The sequence below is a fragment of the Aythya marila genome (assembly GCF_965140915.1).
Source record: "Aythya marila genome assembly, chromosome: 12".
In the NCBI taxonomy this organism is placed as follows: Eukaryota; Metazoa; Chordata; class Aves; order Anseriformes; family Anatidae; genus Aythya; species Aythya marila.
Genome location: NC_139053.1, coordinates 11,733,533 through 11,753,807, shown reverse-complemented (window position 1 = coordinate 11,753,807; position 20,275 = coordinate 11,733,533). Strand labels below are relative to the sequence as shown.

Below are 20,275 nucleotides of genomic sequence, written 5' to 3'. Positions count from 1 at the left end.
ATGGCGGCGGGCGCCTCGGACCCCCTGGAAGAGATGCTGCTCTTCTCCGAGGAGGTGGACGAGAAGGCGGTCAGCGACCTGGTGGGCTCCTTGGAATCGCAGCTGGCCGGCGGCCGGGGCTCCGCCGAGGCGCCCCAGCCCAGGACCTCCGCCCCGTCCCAGCAGCAGCAGCCGCAGCAGCAGCAGCAGCAGGGGAGCCTAGCGGGGGGCAGCAGCCCCGTCCGGCAGCAGCAAGGGCACCCCGCTCCTCCCCCGGCCCCGGCGGCAGAGGAGGCGGCGGGGCGCCCCGGAGCCGCGGAGAGCCGAGCCCCTGCCCAGGGGCCGCTCCCGTCCCCGTCCCCCCCGGCGGCAGCGGCGGTGTCGGCGGCGGCGGCGGCGGCAGGGCGGGGAGTGAGTGTAAACAGTAGTAGTGTGCAGCAATCACATGGAGCCGCTCTCCTCAGCGGCAGCAGCAGCAGCAGCAGCAGCCCCGCCGCCCCTGCCCCGCCGCAGCCCGCCGGCCCCCCTGCCCAGCCTGTCACCACCACCACCACCACCCACCCCCACGCGGCTGCCCGGGACGCGGCCAGCCCCGGCCCCGGCGGCAGCCCGCCCGCCGCCGACTGCCCGCCGCCGCTGCGAGCCGGAGCCGAGGCCGCGGGGGGGAGCGGGGCGGGGGGCGGCGGGCGGCGGGGAGCCGAGGAGGAGGAGAGCGAGGAGAGCACCGCCGCCGCTGCCTCCTCGACGCCCTCCTCGGCGCTCCCCGGCGAGGCGGCGCCCAACGGGGAAGGCGGCGGTGCCCGGCCGGCGGCGGTGCCCCCAGTCAGCAACCATCAGAGCCGCGGCAGCGCCGACGCCTCCCCGGCGCAGCCCAAGCCCCCACACGGCCCGCTCCCCGCACTAAACGCACTCGGCAACTCCGCCAGCCCCGCGCCCGCCGCCGGCGCTGCCACCCCGCCGGGACAAGGCTCGGTCGCCAACTGCGCCCCGCCGCCCTCCGCCGCGGTGGCGCCCGGCGGCGGCCCCAAGCCCGCGGGCGTCGCCAAGGCGGGCGCTGCGCTCCCCGCCGCCCCCCAGGCGCTGTCGCCCAGGCCGGCGCTGGGCGCTGCCCCCAGGATCGTGGCCCCCCAGCTGATCGTCAGGCCGCCGCAGCAGACCACCATCCAGCTGCCGCCGGGCTTCACGATACCGCCGGGTAAGTGGCAGGGCGGCGGCGGGCTCGCGGCTCTTGGCTGACCCGTGTTCTTGGCCGAGGTTTTTCCAAGTTGCCGTTTTCCCGCTGCCCGGGGTGCCGGGAACACGAGAAGAGGCAAGTCCGAAGGCAAGTCCTACCCAAGCGGCTGGCCTTCAGGAGGATGTGATGGGTATGGGACGTGCTGCGCCTATCGCGAGTAGTTGTGGCTGGTGTTGGGTGAGTAACTCCTTTCCTTCTATTAGGGAGAGTGACGGACAGGGTAAGTTATTGAGTAATGCTGTGGTAACCAGCTGTGCACCACAAAAGTCTGGAATGTGTTAACTAGGAATAATTTTATGTCTGTGTTGTGTGAGAAAACTTTCCTATTTTCAAGAAGTGTCTTCAGATGTGAACCAGGTGACCAAATGCAGGCTAAATTATCTAATCTAAAACTTTTCATTTCAGCATGTGTGATCGTATCATTCCTTGCCGCATACGGGCAGTCTTTACATCACTGGATTTTCTTTCTACCTCTGAAGTAACCCTTACGTTCTGTTTGTCCACCTTTTAGTTTCTTGATTTTCTTTATTGAAAATGTAAGTTCAGCAGGTTGCTAACAAAACACCACAGCATCTCTTCATCATGATGATTCTTTCTTGACTGCGTTTTGCTTATGTGGAATTTTGAAGGGTCGTAGTCTGTGCTCCTCTACTTAGATTTTCACATTGCAAAACGTTGGCAAGTTTGTTACATCTTCTTTTAGGTGGATTAACGTTTAAAGAATTTTTTTTTGGGCTATTGATATCAGCAGTGTTGTAACACCTGGAGATACCGATATCTGAAATAACATATTTCTCCACATTTCTTAAAATAGTTGATATTTGTTAACCAAGGTAAATAGAGCAAAAATGTGATAGCATAGAAACTTGCTTTCAAGTAGACTTTTAGTAGTGGTCTGTTTGACCACAGTGTATGAAACTCCAGCTCCAAGTTCAAATGCTCCAACTAGATAAAGCTTAGTGGTTCCATGGAGACCTAACTTGACGCAGATAAGAGCTTATTTAAAAAAAAAAAAAGAAATTGTTGCTCTTCAGATTGTATTAGGGACTTCAGCCTTTGATTTGCCATTGTTAATCTGGGATTTCCCATTGTTAATACTGAAAATAATGTGTATCGTAACTTTGCACACTGTTTATAAAGTTCATTGCCTGAAAACTTTCTTCTGCTACTTGATTTTTAAATGGAAGAGGAAAACAGAGCCTTTGAAAGCAATATTGTCAAAAATTTAAAAAATGTTCTGGAAATAATAGTGTAGAAAGTTATTTGAATTTGATTTTATTATCAGATAGTTTGAAATCTATTAAATATGTTGCAGTTAATTTGTCTATTCCGTTACATTTTTTAATTCAGATTGAGTTTTACAAAGTTGAAAAAGTGATTAACAAAACACCTGTGAAGCAATGTGATGCAAACAATATGTATTTTTTAATGCATGGTATGCATAATCCAGCGAGGATTTTTATATAATGTTCACAGCATACTCAAAGAAGTGTTATCTGTCTGGCCAGTTTGGGCAATGTATTAATATTTGTTTTAATATTTGTGTAGCCAGATGCTTTAAGTATGGCATATATCAAATACATACTCTGCTTATGGATTTTTTTGTTTACAAAGATAACCCCTGAGGTTTGGTGCTTGAAGGGCTAATGGACCTAGAAAATTACTTTTGTAAGATTTTTTTATTATTATTATTTTAAACTCTTATTTTACAAATTACTCTTTGGGCTTTGAAAGAGAGTTATAATCACGTCTTTTGGAGATGATCCTTGCCGTAGATCTGTAGGGCTTTTACCTTAAAGCTTGATTTCCCCAACTCTGGTTCATAGTGGCAGAAATTTGTCTTTTGTTGGTGATTTTAGTAGTGAAGGTTGGCTGGGAGCATCTAAGACCTGGTGAGTGAGGGCTTTTATTGATGCTGCAGTTCATTTGTGTGTTTATTATAGAATTATGACCTGATTTTGAAGCTAATCCTGAGAAGTGAGAATATGCTTGTACCATCTTTATTTTCCCTTGAAAAGTTTTTTGTTTTTTGTTTTTAAAGTATGTATATGAAGAAATTTGTGTGTAGAGATAAGTTGCAGAAACAGTCTACTGTCTGTTACCAAGAGTAAAAGTGATTTTCTAGATCCTTATTTTTTATAGACCCATTCCTCTTTGATACTACATTGTATCCCACTTACATCTGGGTTAGATCATTAGAATGTATTCTGGGACTAACTTGGAAATTCTTTTTTAAATGATCTGGCTGCAGAATCGCTTCTTAGTTCTCACTGAGGTGGAGGAAGCACATTATATGATTTGCAGTGATCTTGCATAAGTGTTAAGTGTCTAGATGATCTAGGGGCCAGGGTAGCCATTATGTCCCCTTTTCTGACCCATGGATGGTGGAAGTTTTGGGACAGTAGCACTAAGGGCAAGACTGGATGGCACTGACTGTGCATTGCGTAGAAGACGTCTATTTCTGAAATGCGTTACCAGAAAATAATCTGAAAGTATTGCATTCCCGTTTACACCTAGAAAGTGTTGGAAAACACTTGTTTGTCGAAGTACTTTGTTCATTTAAAAAACAAAAAAGTGCCTTTGGTGTTTTCCTAAAATACCTGTGCTTTGATTCTTTTCTGCTGAAGACTAATTATGTTGGTCCTCTGGGTATAACAGTGTTTTTTCTTGATATCTAAGCCATATGTAGTGCCTCCCAGTGCAGCGATGGTGGATGCCAAGTAAATTCATGTGTTAATGCTCAAATGTTAACTAAATCTCAAATATTGTATACTTAGAAATGTGTCTGGCCTAATGTTTGCATGCACACATTTCCTAAAGCAGTTGTTTTAGTAAAGCTCTCATGTAGTTGTCCCTGATACACATGTATTTAAACTGAATTGAGTTCTCAGCTACGGACTGTTGCTATAGCTTACTTTTAATGAATATTTCTTTCTAATTTTATTCTCCTGACTGTAGCTACACCTCTGAAAGTTACTGCATGCCTATACGCTCAAGTTACCATTTTTATTTTGTCACTGGTACCGTAATTCAAGTTGTTTGAATTTCAAACTAAATTGGGTAGTTTTTGTCTGCTAGCGGGAGCTCCTCTTCTTCTTTGAATTAAATCTCATGTTACACCAGAGTAAAAAGAATAAAAATAACGTATAGTACTGTACATTTTTCTTGATCCTGTATCTTTCTATGTTCCATAGTTAGATGCTTCTTTATAATTCTTCATATTTTTCTTTATTCTGTAGTTACTGTTACTTTATTCTCATTAGGTATGGTCTTGGTGCGCACGGATGCTGGACAACTTGTAATGGTGCCTCAGCAGGCTCTAGCACAGGCTCAAATGCAGGCTCAAGTACAAACACAGGGACAGGGTCCTACCAGCATTTCACCTAGACTTTCAGTGCCCACAAGTGGCCCAGTTTTTCGCCTGTCAACAGCTCAGGTATGTCTGGCTTGTTTTCACTTTGTTTTTGTGCATTGTGTTCTCTTCTGTTTTGTACATTATTAGTTCTTAGATTTTTACAAATGTTCTCCCCCCAACACACACTTCTTTTTGGTATTGAAGATAGAAAATACTTATTCAAATGCAGTTCATTTTCTGGGGTTTGGGATTTTTTTTTTTTTCCTTGAAGAATCTACTTTATAGGTTTTCTCAAGAGCCTGTTCAGACTGAGTTCACTGGGGGTTAGAAAGCTCAGTCTTAGACAGAGTTTAGTTTGGAATTTATACAGCCAGTTTAGTAAATGACTGTTGTGTCTTCTGAATCAGAATTGTTGTGATATCCCAACATGATGAATGGATGCACACGATAGCCAGATTTCACTAGAAATTAGAAATGAAAAAAAAAAAAAGCACATTCAATACAAGAATTTAAAATAGTTAACTTTTGTAGTATACTTCATTCAAAAGAAAGATTTGATTCACCTCTGGGTGTGATCAGTCTACACTTCAAGTTTTGTCTGAGTTAACAGGGTAAATTACCTCATAGAATGCTTTGGTTTAAGATTCTGTAGGGATGTTGTTCAACTTCATGCAGTTTAGGGCTAGTGCTGAATTATCCTCCTAAAATGTAGAGGCAAACATCTTTGGATGTATAGCACAGCTATGCCATGATAATAATAATACACAGAATTAAAGGTAGTTTTGCCAGTAGTTTTTTTATTTGTAGAAATGGTAAATAATTCTGAATGAAATGAGATGAAGAATATGCCTTTAGAATTTTTGAATAGCTTTTGTAGCTTGGTTGTATTTCCTCATGGTTAGTATCTGATTGCTGTCCCCTTACATACTTTGTGCATTACACCATATTTATAGTCTCAAAGTTTGTTCAAGTAAAAACTGAAAGAAATGACAACTTTATCAGAAGAGAAGGAAGCCAAAATATAATTGGAGAATTGAAAATGAATTAATAACATGAGGTAATCTAAAGCACAGAGTAGCCAACTAGAATGTAAGTTTTAATCATGAATGTAACTAGGAGGATTTTAGCTCAGTGGAATGTATCTCAGGAAGAGCATAAAGAAAACCCTGGAGGCACTTAGAGAACTTAATGCTCTCAGGGAAAAGGTAAGTGCAGTAGTGGATGGAATACACAAAAGAACTCTTAGCAGAAAAAGCAAATGGTTAATATTTAAATTTGGGATATCTGGAAGGGTAGGAAACCTGTAAAAATCCTTCAAATGTAAATGTATCTCAGGAAAAACAAATACAAAGATAAGCCTACCCTAATTCCCAGATTTTCTAACTAGCTTGCCAACAACAAAAATCCAGAGAAGTTTCTCTGTTTAGTTTGTATGTCTGTCATTGGTTGCTTTTTTTTTTTTTTTTTTTGGAAATATGTCTCTTCTATACTATTGACTACAATAAAAAAAATAGCACATAGCACATGTTCTAGAAACAGATCCCAAGATGAGAGTATAGTATAAATGCATAACAGATCACAGGGTGGGGCTGTACCAAGAATATGACTTAAGTCTGTTAAAATAAGTTAGCTTTAATTGGTTTTGTTTCATACTGTTAGTTTTCACATAACTTTGGTTGCTGTGTCCAGCATTCAGAATTAAAATTCAAAGTGGAAACATTCATAGCAAACTAAATATTAACAAATTGTCTGTAGTTTGAAAACATTTGAGGAGTACATCTTTATTGAGCCTAGGATCTTAGGACAAAAATGTAGATGGACTGCTCGGCGACGTGTGTTCTGTTTTTAGAAAATTGGAATTTCTATCCCAAAGTCAACCTTGAGATCTGTGCACAACAGGTGTTGGTAATTGATCATGTTGGCCTTAGGCAGGTGTTCTCAATTTATATGAAGCAGTTAAAATTGTGGAAAGAGCGTAATATGACTTAGGGGATCTTTATAGAAATTAATCTCTGAGGATACTGCACATTCATGTGGTTATAGAGATGCTCAAAATCTGAAGGAGCTACTTTTAGTAGTAGAGTGATGTTATTGTTTTTCTGCAGGATTCTGACCAGCTGGATACCCTGCTGCACAGCATTATAAATATTTCTTTAAACTTTGTTACTAAACTGCTTAAGAATAGAGGTAACCAGCAAGGCCTTATGAATGGTAAATGTGTTACAGGATGCAATATTTTGAATATTTTAGGGTGGCAGGATTGGAATAATGATATTGCAGCTAATCAGGATTCATCTGCTTTGAGAGAGATTTGTGGTAGCTGCCCAAACTGTACTGCATCATTTCTTTATTTGTTGTTATTAAGATAAGAAATGGTCAGTAATGTGCCTCAAAAACGTACGTTGAACTTCATGACTCTGCATGTAGTGTGTAGACTCTTCTTTCACTTTTCCAGTGCTCAGATTTTGAATATAATTGAACTTAAAATGTAATTTAAAAGTAATGCTTGAAAACATTTTAAAGACACATTGTAAAAATTTATTTTTAAAGGTTTTATCATATAAAAACTAGATATTAGACTTTCTTTTGGTTAAGCGGAAGTTTTATAAGCAGAGGCTATTCATTAGTTTTCTGGAAGAAAACTCCAGTGATAAATATTATGCTTAGTTTTTGGCAGTGTCAGTTATTTCAGTGGTCATTATGCTACTGAAAAGCCGAGAAAAAGGGACCAAGTTCTAAAATATAGAGATTGTATGTATTGAAAAATAATTCTTCCAGTGAGCTGATAATTAAACTGTTTTCCCCTTCAGAATCAAATTATGATGTGTCAGACAGCTAAATTCTGTCAATTAAAAGTTTCAGTAGAAATTTTAGAAGTGTGAAAAATACTGTTTTATGTCTAAAAGGTATAGTGGTCAGGAATCCTAGTCTGAACCGACTCAAGCAGAGGAAAATTGTGTGTACTATTAGCTCATAACAGGCAATATAAACATTTGCTGCTTCAGTTGTGAGATATTATGCAAGATTGACAAAGATTGCAGGCTACATAGTTTTAACTCGAGAACATCAAATGTGACTTTCCATTATGTTAATGGATAGATTGTTATTTTACACGTAGAGCTCATCAAATTTCTTACTATGCATTTTATCCGTTCTTTTAAAATAACTTGATTTGGTTTAAAGTGCAGGGTGCTTTACATATGTAGAAATTAGTGATGTACTTTCTCACTGAGTTTATGTTTTACTCCAAGATAACTATAAAGCTTTGTCTGTGGTGGCACAGACTTTCTTCATGGACAGGAAATTTGCAGTCTGCTTTGAGCGTTCTAGAAGATCATATCATATACTGCAAAGAATACATGAGAATACCACCTTCATAGGTGGTATGATTGCTTTTCTTCCATGTTGTCCTAATTTCTGGCCAATGTCAATTATCACAAGTAACTCAGCTAAATAATTGTTTTCAGTGTTGTACTGTGATTGCAGTGTCAAACATAAAAGTTCAGAAATATTAAGATATGTAACTTCAGATGTTATAGTATAAGCTTCTACAAAGCTAAACATCTAAGATATAAAGATATAAAAGATGTTTATAGGAAACATTGGTTTCAATTAACAGTGCATAATTTTAATTGAAAATTTCCTTTCTACATATTTATTTTAGCTTTCTTCTACTTTTTGATAAAAATTATTTTCATATGAATATTAAAATGTCATCAACTTTGGCAAAATTTTACCTGCTATAGGATCTTAGTTAAGACAGGATTTTTAGGGAACAAGCTATAATTTGATGGAACTTCAGTTACTCTTAGAAAAATTTTGTTCTGGACTCTTCTTCTAAGAGCAGGTCAAATAAGCATGGGTTTACTTGGATTACTACATTCTTCAGAGATGATCAGATTTAGAGGCTTTTGGAATTACTTATTATTTAGACTGTATTAAATTTTTGCCTATTTTTGCCTCCATATCTTGTTTTGGAGTCTATACTTGTGAAATTATGAAAAATGGGTAGGTGCTGCCATCTAGTTTTTCTTTGGTGAGTTTCTTTTGTTTATCTAAATTTTTCATTTGTACAGTTCATCTTTTCATGCTTTTGATCTAGAGTTTTTTTAAGGGTTTCACTATTGTAATACCCAGTTAGTTTTATATTCATAACCAAAAAGAAAAAAGTAAGTTCCTTATTATAAATTAGTTTCAACTGAAATTATTTGGCAGTGATTACGAAATTAAGGTGCTGCTGGACAGCAGGAAAATATAAGTGAGTAGCATATGGAAAAGACCAATGTTATATTAATCCTGGACTACAGTGTTTTATTCTGGAGTACGTGTTAATGAAACTTGCAAATCAGGTGAAATAATTTTTATTTGCTTCTGAGATTGCTTATTGGATTATTTAACTGAAATAAATTCAGTCGTAGAGCTTGTTAATGTTTTTGTTTCAGGTTTGATTAAAAATGTGTTTTCCAGTAATAAGTTGCTTTATATAATGTTAGCGATCAGAAATGGTATTGTAAAGTTGTGTAATGTTTAATAGTTCAGTACAAATATTTAGGCATATAAATGGACTACTTAACAATTCTTGTGCTACAAATAAGATTACCAGTCATTTGAATTTTCTTTCCATTGCATAAATAGTACAATGAACCAATATTGATTTATTTATTGCTAAGAAAATGGAAGTTCTAGCTTTATTTTTTCTTTAATTAGGCATTATTCTAACTTCCTGCTCTTCAGAATTTCAAGTTCAAGATATAAATTTTACTGATTTGTTTTCTGTATTTTGACATTCACTTTAGAGAGTTTTGCCTTAACATATGTTCTGTTAAATGAGATTGTATTTGTGAAAAGTGCTGAATCACCTGCTCTGGATATGGCTGTATTTTTTTTTGCTATGGAGCATGTCTGATGCAGGCAACAGCAGCTTAGTCTTCGCCATCAGGTGTGATGTTTAGAGCAGTTCTAAACTTGTCTGATGTTTCAGAAGCTGTTCTTTCTAAAGCTGAGCCTTTCAAATCTGACATAGTTTTGATAATATGCTATGCCTGTGTTTGCATTTTTGTCGTCTTCTAATCTTGATCTTTTTTCTTATTGTTTTTTTTTTTTTTTTTTTTTTACTGTTTTTCACATTCTTCCTGCTTTCCTGAGAAATGCTCATTATACGTTTCGTAGAAATTTTAAGCAAATTGAGAACTCTTTGTTTTTGCCTTAGGTGTATTGCCATTATTATCAAACAAGCTATTCCATAGTATTTTTTTTTGTATAGACAACTTGTTTCTCTTGTGCAGTATTCTGGAGAAGACATTCGTGTTAGCAGAGCAGGTAGATTGAATGGCCAGAAAAGTTAAAAGGTGTGTGGTCTTGGCTGTGCTTTAACCACAAAACCATTTTCCTTCCTTCCTTTCTCTCGTGGTGGCTGAAACTTTTCTGTGTAAGTGGGTACTAAGTTCTTATAAATTCTACTATTTACATTTTCATTGTGTTAACATATATTTTTAAAACTTCTTAGAATATCATCCATAGAAAACTCCCAAACATTAGTAATGCTGTAAAATTAAGAATGCAAAGATTAGGAAATGCTATAAGGAAGGTTTGTGAGCAAACTAATACTGGCTCTCCTGTAGTGGCTTTACACTACAAGATCTCACACTATTATTATTCTTAAGTTCTACAATGTGTAGGTTCAACAGCCTGATGAAGATTTAAGTAATATTTTTTTCTCCTCTATTCAGTGGGTTGCTTCAGGCTTATTTGCTGCATAATATCTAAGCCCCTTTCTGAAGTGGGAATTAATTATCAAGCAGGTTTGTTGTTTTTTTTTGCAAAGCTTATCCCTATAATAATTCTCTCAACAATGCAGTCAAGGGGATTATTAGCTTCTTTTTATAAGTAGAAAATACGGACATTAGGTAATCAATTAAAAATACTGTTATTTTATTGTGTGTTCAGTGTGATTTCATTGTTTTCACTTGCAACTATGACCAATCCTGGACACAAACCCCGCTTTTCAAGTTGTGCCCTCATAAATACATGGCATAATAGTATTAATTATAGTAGATCATCTGTATTTGCATGCAGTAGAATATTTGTGCAGTAGTATGAGTGCTATGCTATTGAGGCAGGGGTGGAATTTAATTTTAGGGCCCAAATTCACCTACTTTTTAAGGACTGTATTCTTTGGTTTGCTGTCCCTTTCTCCATGCCCCACTGCCAACATTTTTCTTGTGTTTTCTTTTTTTTTTTTTCTCTCTTTAAATACATTCCAGCAATAGTGTCAAATGAGGTCTGTGTCCTGTGTTTAGCATGGTTTTGCATGTCCTGAATCTTCTTCCTGTTCTCCTACTTTGTGAACCCAAAAGTGACATCTCAGATATGAGGAACACAGCAGCATCTCCCTGCTTTGGATTCTGGTGCTTCACTCCAGCAGTGCTGTGGCATCTAAGAATTTTGGTGGTAATGAAGGTTCTGCCTATGTTGACTGACTTGCTAGTCATTTGCTGCAGTGTTGTGCAAATGTTTTAGAAGCAGGGGGTCCTTTGGCACAGTTTGGCTATATTTTTACAAGGGTAAAAAACAAAACAAAACAAAACAAAACAAACAAAAAAAAAAACAAATCCCTAACATACAAATTGCTCTGCATCCAAAGCTTGAGTGCATTTTTCAGATGAGCCATAACCAAAAGAATTCAATCTGAGGCAGTCAGTAAGCATATAAAGCTTCTTCACAAACACTTTAGAAATTCAACATAATTTTAAGTATAGGAAAACAGAGTTTGGTAATGGGGAATGTTATGATGCTTAATAAGAAATAGGGCTACCAGGCATACCTATAAGAAAAGCTGTATAAATTATTCTGAACTACCACATTTGATCTTTACCCTATGTTTCTGCCAGCATCTGCAATCCTTCCTTCACTTTTTCTTTGTTAAAACACTATCTTTTATTGTTTGAGGCATCAGGACCTTGAGTGTCAGCATGGCTTGTTTCCTTTGTAAGGAATCTTTTGGACTGATGATTAAAAAAAACCCAAACACCACCACCAAAAAGACACGTTTATTTCAGGTTTGCAAATCAATCTGATCTTAAGGCCTGAGTTGTACTAACGTTGAGTTTTGCATAGCACCTATTGGTGTGTTTTTTGTCATCCTTTCATGGTTGGTAGTGGACAAGTTTATTGATGAGTTTGATCATGAAGAATGTATTTAACATCAAAAGTAAGCTGTCTTGCTTTGTAATGCAGAGATCTTGTTCCTTAATGGAGTGGCACCCTGAGTGTTCATCAGTAGGTGGTACTGTGGTACAAAATACACCTAACTTGTGTCTAAGGATTGACTTACATCAGAGTACAAACCAACGGCCGTTTAAGTTATCTTGATTTTAAAAACCTGAATACACAATGCAATTGTGTAGTCCTGCCTTGGCAGTGGTAAGTAATCCCAGATGATTTGGTGTATTTATTCCATATTCAGGTGGCCTGCTTTTTCAAATGCAGCCTTGTATATATTACTTTGAATATAGTGGCACCTTGTTTGTGCTCAGCAGGTACAAAGCGATTTGCTCCTGTTTATGCCTTGAGCTTTGCCTTTCTACCCATGTGTCCAGAGCTCTGGGGAGAAGGTCCAAATAGGAAAGTTAAGATAGAGCTATTTAAGGAGTGAATTTACAGTACACAGAGTAATTCCACATTGGCTCCTTCTGTGAGTGATTATAGTGTGCACTGACTGCCTTTGTGGAAGGGACTTACTGCACCCTGAAACCAGAGTAACTTGCACTCTGCATGACTTGTGCCAACAGAATGAATTCTTGGGACATCTACCCTCCAAGCTGCTCATAAGCTGGACCATTTTGAAAACTTTATTTCGACATTAACACCATGCTGTGCCCTGCTTAGAATATCTAAGCTCTTTTTGTGGACAGACCCAACTTAAGCTTGTATACACAAGGCTATCTTAAGTGCTCTCAGATGTCCCTGTGGAGATTTGTAGTGGAGTATGTACTGTATTCAGTACAGTATTCAGGCCTGGTTTCCTGCCTGCTAAGTTCCAAGTAACCTGGAAAAGCCCCTTAAATGTTACTTTCATATCTTTATGAAACATAAAAACATGCAATGCATCTAATCAAAAATGATACAGCTACATTTGGAAAATACATTTCTTTCTAAGCTTTGGTTAGTAATTTTGGAATCTAATCACTAACATACCAAACTGTAGCTGTTGTTCTTCAAATAATATAAAAGCTTTTATACTGTTCCTGAAGGAGCTTGATACATTGGGTTACAATATTTTTTATGACATTGATCACTTCTGTTTTCTTTTTGATAGATTTCTTTTGAGATCTATTTACAGCTTTCTCTTCATAGAAAATACAGCTGTTAGCTTCTAAGTCATGGTTTTCTACTAGTTCTTGTTGATGTGTTTGTGTTGTGAATCTTTATAATGTCTTCTGGTAACTTGCAGTTGTCATTTGAAGATCATTTCCATGATACTTAACAAGAAACTAACCTCAAAAAATTTTTCTGTTTCTCATCCGCTCATTTCATTCTTACCTTTTAAACATTGTTGAGTTTTGGAATGACATAAATAAACCATTGCATTATTTTGTTTGTAGTTATGTGTTAGTAAGGTTTTTTCTTAATGTACAGCATTTTCATAATGTACAGTAATGGCAGCAAAGTCTATTAATGAGTTGTATCAACAGCATTTGCCACTAGTGACTTTTAAAACAGGGTCAGTTTAGTCCTCATGTTTCACAGCTTGCTTCTGTGGTCTGTCACAGTGGAATACTTTGTATGGAAGGTGTTGCATACTTAGCTGGGTTCTACACTGTTATGATACTGAAATTTTATATTTTATTTATACGTAGTTCTTTTTTTTTTCTGCAAGCATATTTCTATGAAGAACTGTGGGCATTTATTAGTTGAGACAAATTCCCTAGCTAGCAGCTTGAGCTATGTATGTATTTACACATCTTTTGTGGAACTGAGTAGCTGCCTGATTGTAGGTTGCCTGGTTGTCTGCTTTCTTTGTACATCCTCAACTCTGGAAGCAGTTACTGACAAGAAGAAGGCTGACAGCACAGGCATGGTGTATTCTTAGGTTGGAAATACTGATTATAAGCAAATGAACAAGATATACAGTATTCGTATTTTTAAATGTAGGCATACATCAGGTACATATAGTTTCATTCGACCAGTGTTTAAAGGAAATTGAAGCTATTGGTCTTCTGTATAACTGAGAAATTGTACGGAAGACACAATTGTGATATTTAAAAACAGAAAAAGCGTTTATAGTAGTTCTTCCCAAAAGAGAGACAATTCTGCCTATTCACAGTGATGCTGTATATTGCCTCTAGGCTACCTCCTCAGCTCAAGATAAAAAATAAATCTTGTAAGCTGTCCAGACCAAAAAAAAAAAAAAAAAAAAAAAAAGCTTTGTTCAGATGTCAGGTAGATTTGTTTATTTATTTATTTTCCCCAAATACAAAAGATTATTATCCAGTAGATTATGTTGCTGGCCTGATTGGTAGGGAGTGCTTGGGGCTTTAAATACCTGCCTGGGCCTCTGTTCCTTCTGGAGATCTCATAAGTATACTGGATATTCTTTGAAGAAGTATTTTATGTAGGTTTAATAGTGTAAGAATTTAAAATAAGCTGTTCTTTATAAAAGTACTAACTACAGTGACATATAACTTATAATTTTTCTTTATTCACATTTTGCTATCTAACGAGAAACAAGATTGGTTATGATCTCTTTAAACACGTAGCAAATGTGTCTTTTCAAAATATTTATTTCAATGCAAATCTCAGTTAATGCCAGTTATAAGAGAATATAAGAATTGAGACCAATGGGGTCTGCAGTTTTAATAACAAACAGATCCCTTTTGTTGGAATTACTTTACTGTGTGATGTATTAGTTAAATTACAACTTTTCTGAAGACATTTTTTCTTCCTAAATCTTGTCAAATTAGTCCTTCTATATAACGGTGGGCAATCTCTATACTAATCTCAACAGTTATGGTAAATTACAAAGACAGTCCATATGTTTGCTGCTTAAAACAAATGTAGTGTTCTTGACTTGCAGTGTGCTACTGAGTAAAAGGCTGTAATCCAATTATTTTCCTTCAGCTGCCTTTAACATTCCAGTTGCTTTCTGATTACAGCGTGCATTCCATGCCGTCAATTCACAAAGAAATATTGATTCTTCTTGCAGTCACTATTATTAAAAAGCTTTGCAGCTCAAGTTACTAATGAGGGGAAAAAATAAAATTCTTACTTTTCCTTTATTAGCAACCAACTTCTGTAGCCACATCTACTGTCCGCCTAGGACTTCCAGTGCAAGCCAAAGTTGTTCAATCAACTGCGACACCTGTTAGTGCTACGTCTGCTGCAACTCTGCCAGGAGGCTCTATTCTTTCACATACCACAGTAAGTACTAAGAATATAAAAAGCAGAAGATAGGGGGGAGTATGTTTATAGTTGTATGGTTTTCCTAATGTGAATTTTAATGAGAAATGTTACTATGTTTGCTTTTATCACAAACATAGAAGTGAATAATGAATGGATAGTCCATCTGTATTATGCAGGTGTTGAATGATAGCCTAGATTGTATTTTCTGTTTTTTTTTTTTTTTCTAGATAACAGACAAAAATTAGTAGTATAGTTTTAATATTTTTCTTTAAAAACAACAGTCAGCTGGGCTTGTAAGCCTTGCTTTAGTGGTGGACATGCTGGACTGGGTTTGTCCCCTGCCAAGAGCTGTAGTATTTCCTTCTGCATGGTCACTAGTGCCACAGGATCCACAGTGTCACCCATCACAGTACAGGTACCTGGCTCAGCTTGTTCTGTGTCTGTGCCGAAGTCAGAGCAAAGCTCTGCAGGTAGGTGGGTTGGATCAGAAGGTCCTGATAGCTTCTGCTCAGCAAGTTGTGCTGCTTCGCTGAGCTCTCTACTTTCTGCAGTCTCATTTGGCGTGTCTGTTTGAGACTTCTTGGTACTTGGAAGGATAGCATATTTAGTCAAGTCAAGTGTCAGAACTCAACTGGATTGTGTATGTGGTATTCTGTTCAGACTGAGCTTTCTAACCTTTCTAGCCTTTAGGCTGAGAAGTGTGCAGCAGGGTTTTTACATTTGGTCCAGCTACATCCAAGACAGTTCTGTTTGTTAGGGCTTTGCACTGTGCGAAAGCATATATACAGCTGCTGAGCTCAAATTAGGTTGGGAAACTGTGTTGGTGCATTAGTATAATCTGGATCTGAGCTGTAACTGGGGTATAGATAATTGTAAACCCGATGACATGACAACAGATCCTCAGCAATTGTCTTGTTTATATCAAGGCACGAGTTTGCAGAAAGTTGCGTTACGGATGTCATGTCTGCACGGTCACCTTAAAGAACTGGATAATTGCAACTCATTTTAGTGGTACATTTATTTTTGTAATAAAACGAACTTTAAATGAGGATGACTTCTATTCGGTATGGTTAAAGGGTATAAAGGAGTTCTAATTAGTAAAATTAATGGTTTTATTTTGTTAGTACATGCATATGTGAAAGAAATGATTTTTTTGGTCAAGTTTTTAAGAATTTTATGGTTGAGTTTAATACTTCAGAGAATGATCTGGTTTTTAATATAAAATATTAATAGGTATCAGTAGTTTCAACAAGTACTCAAAATGTATTCAAGACCACGGTAGCAACTGGAACATCAGCATCTCAACAACCTGCAGTAATTACTGGTGGACAAACTCAAGCTTCAGCACAGACGCAGGGTCAGCCTCGGCTGCCACTTCCACCTCATACAACAGCACAAGTACCAGCACAGCCCCAAGTAATACCAAGCTCTCCTGTACCTGGAACTACAGTTGTATCACAGGTGAGTACTAAAAGACTAGATACTTGATTTTATTAATATTTTATGAACTTCTTAGATCTATTCAGAAATGGAACATTCATGCAAGTGCCCTGCATGTGCACAGGGCGTGCCCTGTGATGGAACAAATACTTTACAAAGAAGAAACCATTTCAACTAAATGGAATACAGATTCTGAAAGGAGAGAACACTTATGGCAGGATGGGGAAAATTGACCACATATGTTTCAATAGTGAAAGACCTATTCCATTTCTGTAAACAGAACAATCAGGCCTTTAGCCTATGGACATCATTATTATAATATTTCTGGGCCTCAAAACTGTGGTTACATTGAAATGTTACATTTCTGGTTCTCAGAGCAAATTACAGCACATAAAAATAATAGCTTGAAAAATAAGAGCATCTGCTGTTATGCTGATGCAAAAACATTAGATATGATAATGTTTGAAAACTATTTATAATTTGATTTTACTGCTGTAGCTGCTTTGTGCAAAAGCATATTGAATCAATAATTAAACAAATTAAGTAGCTTGGGGGACACTACATTGTATCTCAAAGGAGAATACATCTCCAACAAATTGTTACATTATGTTCTCTCGTTTATGGTTGTTTCTATCAAATCAGATTGTAAGATATTAAATATATTTTTTTAATTGACTTTTGTTAGTCATTATGAGGTATGATGTTCAGTTACATACAGAAGTGAAGAAAATGTCAGGTAACTAGCAGTAGCAAAATAGCTGCAGATGTATGTGAAATATCTCCTGCCTGAATTAGAAAAATTTAATAATTTTCTCTATTGATAGTGATTAAAATATATAGCTATCATAATTGGAAAATTGCATGGGTATGATCTGTTTTCTTTTTCTTTTTCTTTTTTTATTTTTTAGGAAATGCAAGAAAATGTGAAAAAATGCAAAAACTTTTTAGCTACTCTTATAAAACTTGCTTCTCATAATTCACCTTCTCCAGAAACGTCCCGTAATGTGAAAGCTCTGGTTCAGGATTTGTTGGTAAATACTTCATACTAATGTCAGTTATCTTTAAACTTGTTATTTATATTTGCTGAAATCTATTGTTTTGATCTTAGCTTTTATTTTCTGTATAATGATAGGGAAAGAAGTTGAGCTGCATCAAAACGCAAATATCCTGTTTGTTACATATTTTCAAAAACACTGTTAATGTAGGTTGTCTCATAGTTTCTGAAAGGGGAAATGCAACGAAGTATTTAGTGTGCCTTCATCAAAAACACTCTTGCTTTGATGGATAATACTGTGGTCATATTTTGAAAAATACAACAAAATATGGGATTTTTACTTGAGGATACATTGAGTTTCTTTTCCTCCAAACCATGGTCTTTTCTGAAACAGCCTACACAGACCTATATACAGTATAAATATATACATTTATTTGTGTGTGAATACATGTGTATATGTGTACATCCATATTTACATGTGAGCTTGTTCTCATTATTATCTGGAAAAAAAAAAACAACAAACAACTGAACTGAATTACTGATGGTTTGTTCTTTTTCCTCCAAGGATGCGAAGATTGATCCAGAAGAATTTACAGGCCGCCTGCAATCAGAACTGAAATCATCTCCCCAGCCATATCTTGTACCTTTCCTTAAGGTAATGTGAATATTGTTCAAATTAGTTTATTTCAATGCAAATGTCAATACTTCAAGTTTTAAAATACACTTTTTAAGTGGAATTAGCTTCACCCATCTAAAGTGAGACTATTCAATTTTTACTTTGTGGTACCAGTTTCTACTGAAGTCTGCACAACTTCAAAAATTGTACAGTAAAAATTGTACTTTACTGTTACAATGCATTTACTTCTCTGTGATCTGTCTTTTGTAAAGTACAACACTCATTTAGAAAAGTTACGCGTTCTATAGAACGCTTAAGCTAATTAAATAGTTTTTTTTTCCATATTTATTGTAATTTATATTTGAATCATTGATACCTTCCAGTGCATGTGTAATGGTGATTATGAAAAATGGAACCAGATAATGCTGTTGAAATAATTGGTGAGCTGATCCTGCCTGTAATCTGGAACTCTCGTCATCTAGAAGAGGGATTCCAAATGGATTTATTGATTGTTGGGTCCTAAAGTAGAAAATGTAGGGGTAAAATAACTTCTGTTTTTTCTACTTTACCTAAAACAGTTTCCATATGCAATATTATATGCATATATACAAAGCATGTTTAATTATGCCCCAACAAAACCACAACTATTGTTTTAAAAGCATTTTTCTTCTAGTCCAAGAATTCTCAGTTTAGGGCAAATTCCCTGTTTCTTCTCTCTGTTCAACTCTTCTGAACTTTCTCCCCTTGCTTCTGTTTTTTTTTTGTTTTTTTTTTCAAGTTACCATTAACCCTTATTTGTGCTTATTCCTGCTCTTACTCTTCAGTCACTTTTAGCATGAGGATAAGTTTTAACTTGTTTCCTTGCTTTGAAGTCCTTTTCTTGGCAACAGACATTACTTTTTAAATAAATATTAGAAATTTAGAAAGACTGTAGCTTGAGTTAAACATTGTTACATTCTATAGCTGCCTGGGGGGGAGCACTTCAAAAGAACTCTGCTACCACTTAAAAAGTAAAAAGTTTATTCAGAAGGTACGGTATAGTCTTTTAGAACTGTATTTTTTGGTTGAACTGGTCTGAACATGAAGCATACAATAGTACACTTTTCTAATGCAGTCAGAATACATTAGATCAGTAATAATACAGTAAACAACTATCGCTGTAGGGCATCGACAGTTAAATCATCTTGTTCTAGGTACTGGAGGCATGTCAAGAGAAGCAAATTGGTGCAGCTTATTTCTTCTAGCAGGCAGTGGGCTTTTCCTACTGTTCTGTCTTATCTTTCCTTCCCTTTCTTTCCCCCTTCCAAATACCTAAGCTACAAGTTCTAGATAGACTTGAGGATGGAAGTGTTATATATTTTACCATTACCATGGAATTAAGGCATGTCAAAGTCTGCAGGGTTGCTAAATTCAAATTGAAAGCTTACTAAAAATGGAAACTGAACTTGCGCTCTTATAAAATGTGTTCAGTATTGTTTCTTGTTGATGACTAGGCAGATTGTACAATTGGACAGAAAACTGCATTCTTTTAATTATGTTTACAGCAAATTTCAGAAGATTTTTTTTTTGTCAACCCGGTAAACGTGATATTTCATCAACTTTCTTCTGTTTTTAGAAAAGTCTACCTGCATTGAGACAATCTTTACTGAATAGTCAACATTCAGTTTTGCAAGGACAGCCGTCTCAGCAGTCACTTCAACAAACCAAGCTATCACAAGTTATACCTCAATCTGCCTCTGGAAGTATTTCCTCTGTTGTCACAACGCAGACAATAGGAATAAGGCAACCAAACAACATTTGCACAGTCTCTGTATCAAATACAGTGCAGCCTCCTCAGGTTAAGGTGGTACAGTCAAATCAGAGTTCTCAACTGGTAGGTACCATAGTATGAAAGAGAATTTCTTAACAGACTGAATAGCAATTTTTAATGTTTTTTTTTTGTTTTTTTTTGCTTGTTTGTTTGTTTTTTGTTTTTTTCCCCAGCTTGTTTGGGAAATGCTTTCTTTTTTATCATGTTCTGTACTGTGCAGTAGCACCTCATTTTATGGATCTTTACATACATGGTCAAACTTTGCGACAAACCCTTAATTTAGATAACTTTATAAACATATCTTAAATTTTTAAGTAATGCTTTGTATACTCTTGGCCTTTTTTTCCTGAAATATGGTTGTTGTGTGATCACAGTGGATTGTGAATTAATTAATGATGTAGAACGGAAAACTTTTCAAAACTTACAGGCAAGAGTAAAATTTTTAG

General features: G+C 37.3%; 1 protein-coding gene across 5 annotated transcripts in view; it reads left to right on the top strand.

Moving 5' to 3' along the window:
• LOC309882547 (transcription initiation factor TFIID subunit 4-like) overlaps nucleotides 1-20,275 on the top strand; it is a gene marked incomplete at both ends in the record, with an annotated part of 141,919 nt that continues 121,644 nt past the window's right edge. For all 5 annotated transcript variants that reach the window (XM_082769740.1, XM_082769739.1, XM_082769738.1 and 2 more), the window contains 7 exons: nucleotides 1-1,174; nucleotides 4,477-4,649; nucleotides 14,850-14,987; nucleotides 16,203-16,430; nucleotides 17,318-17,440; nucleotides 17,969-18,058; nucleotides 19,635-19,892. In XM_082769740.1, the coding sequence (XP_082625866.1) occupies nucleotides 1-1,174; nucleotides 4,477-4,649; nucleotides 14,850-14,987; nucleotides 16,203-16,430; nucleotides 17,318-17,440; nucleotides 17,969-18,058; nucleotides 19,635-19,892 (2,184 nt within the window). The remainder of the gene's footprint in view (nucleotides 1,175-4,476; nucleotides 4,650-14,849; nucleotides 14,988-16,202; nucleotides 16,431-17,317; nucleotides 17,441-17,968; nucleotides 18,059-19,634; nucleotides 19,893-20,275) is intronic.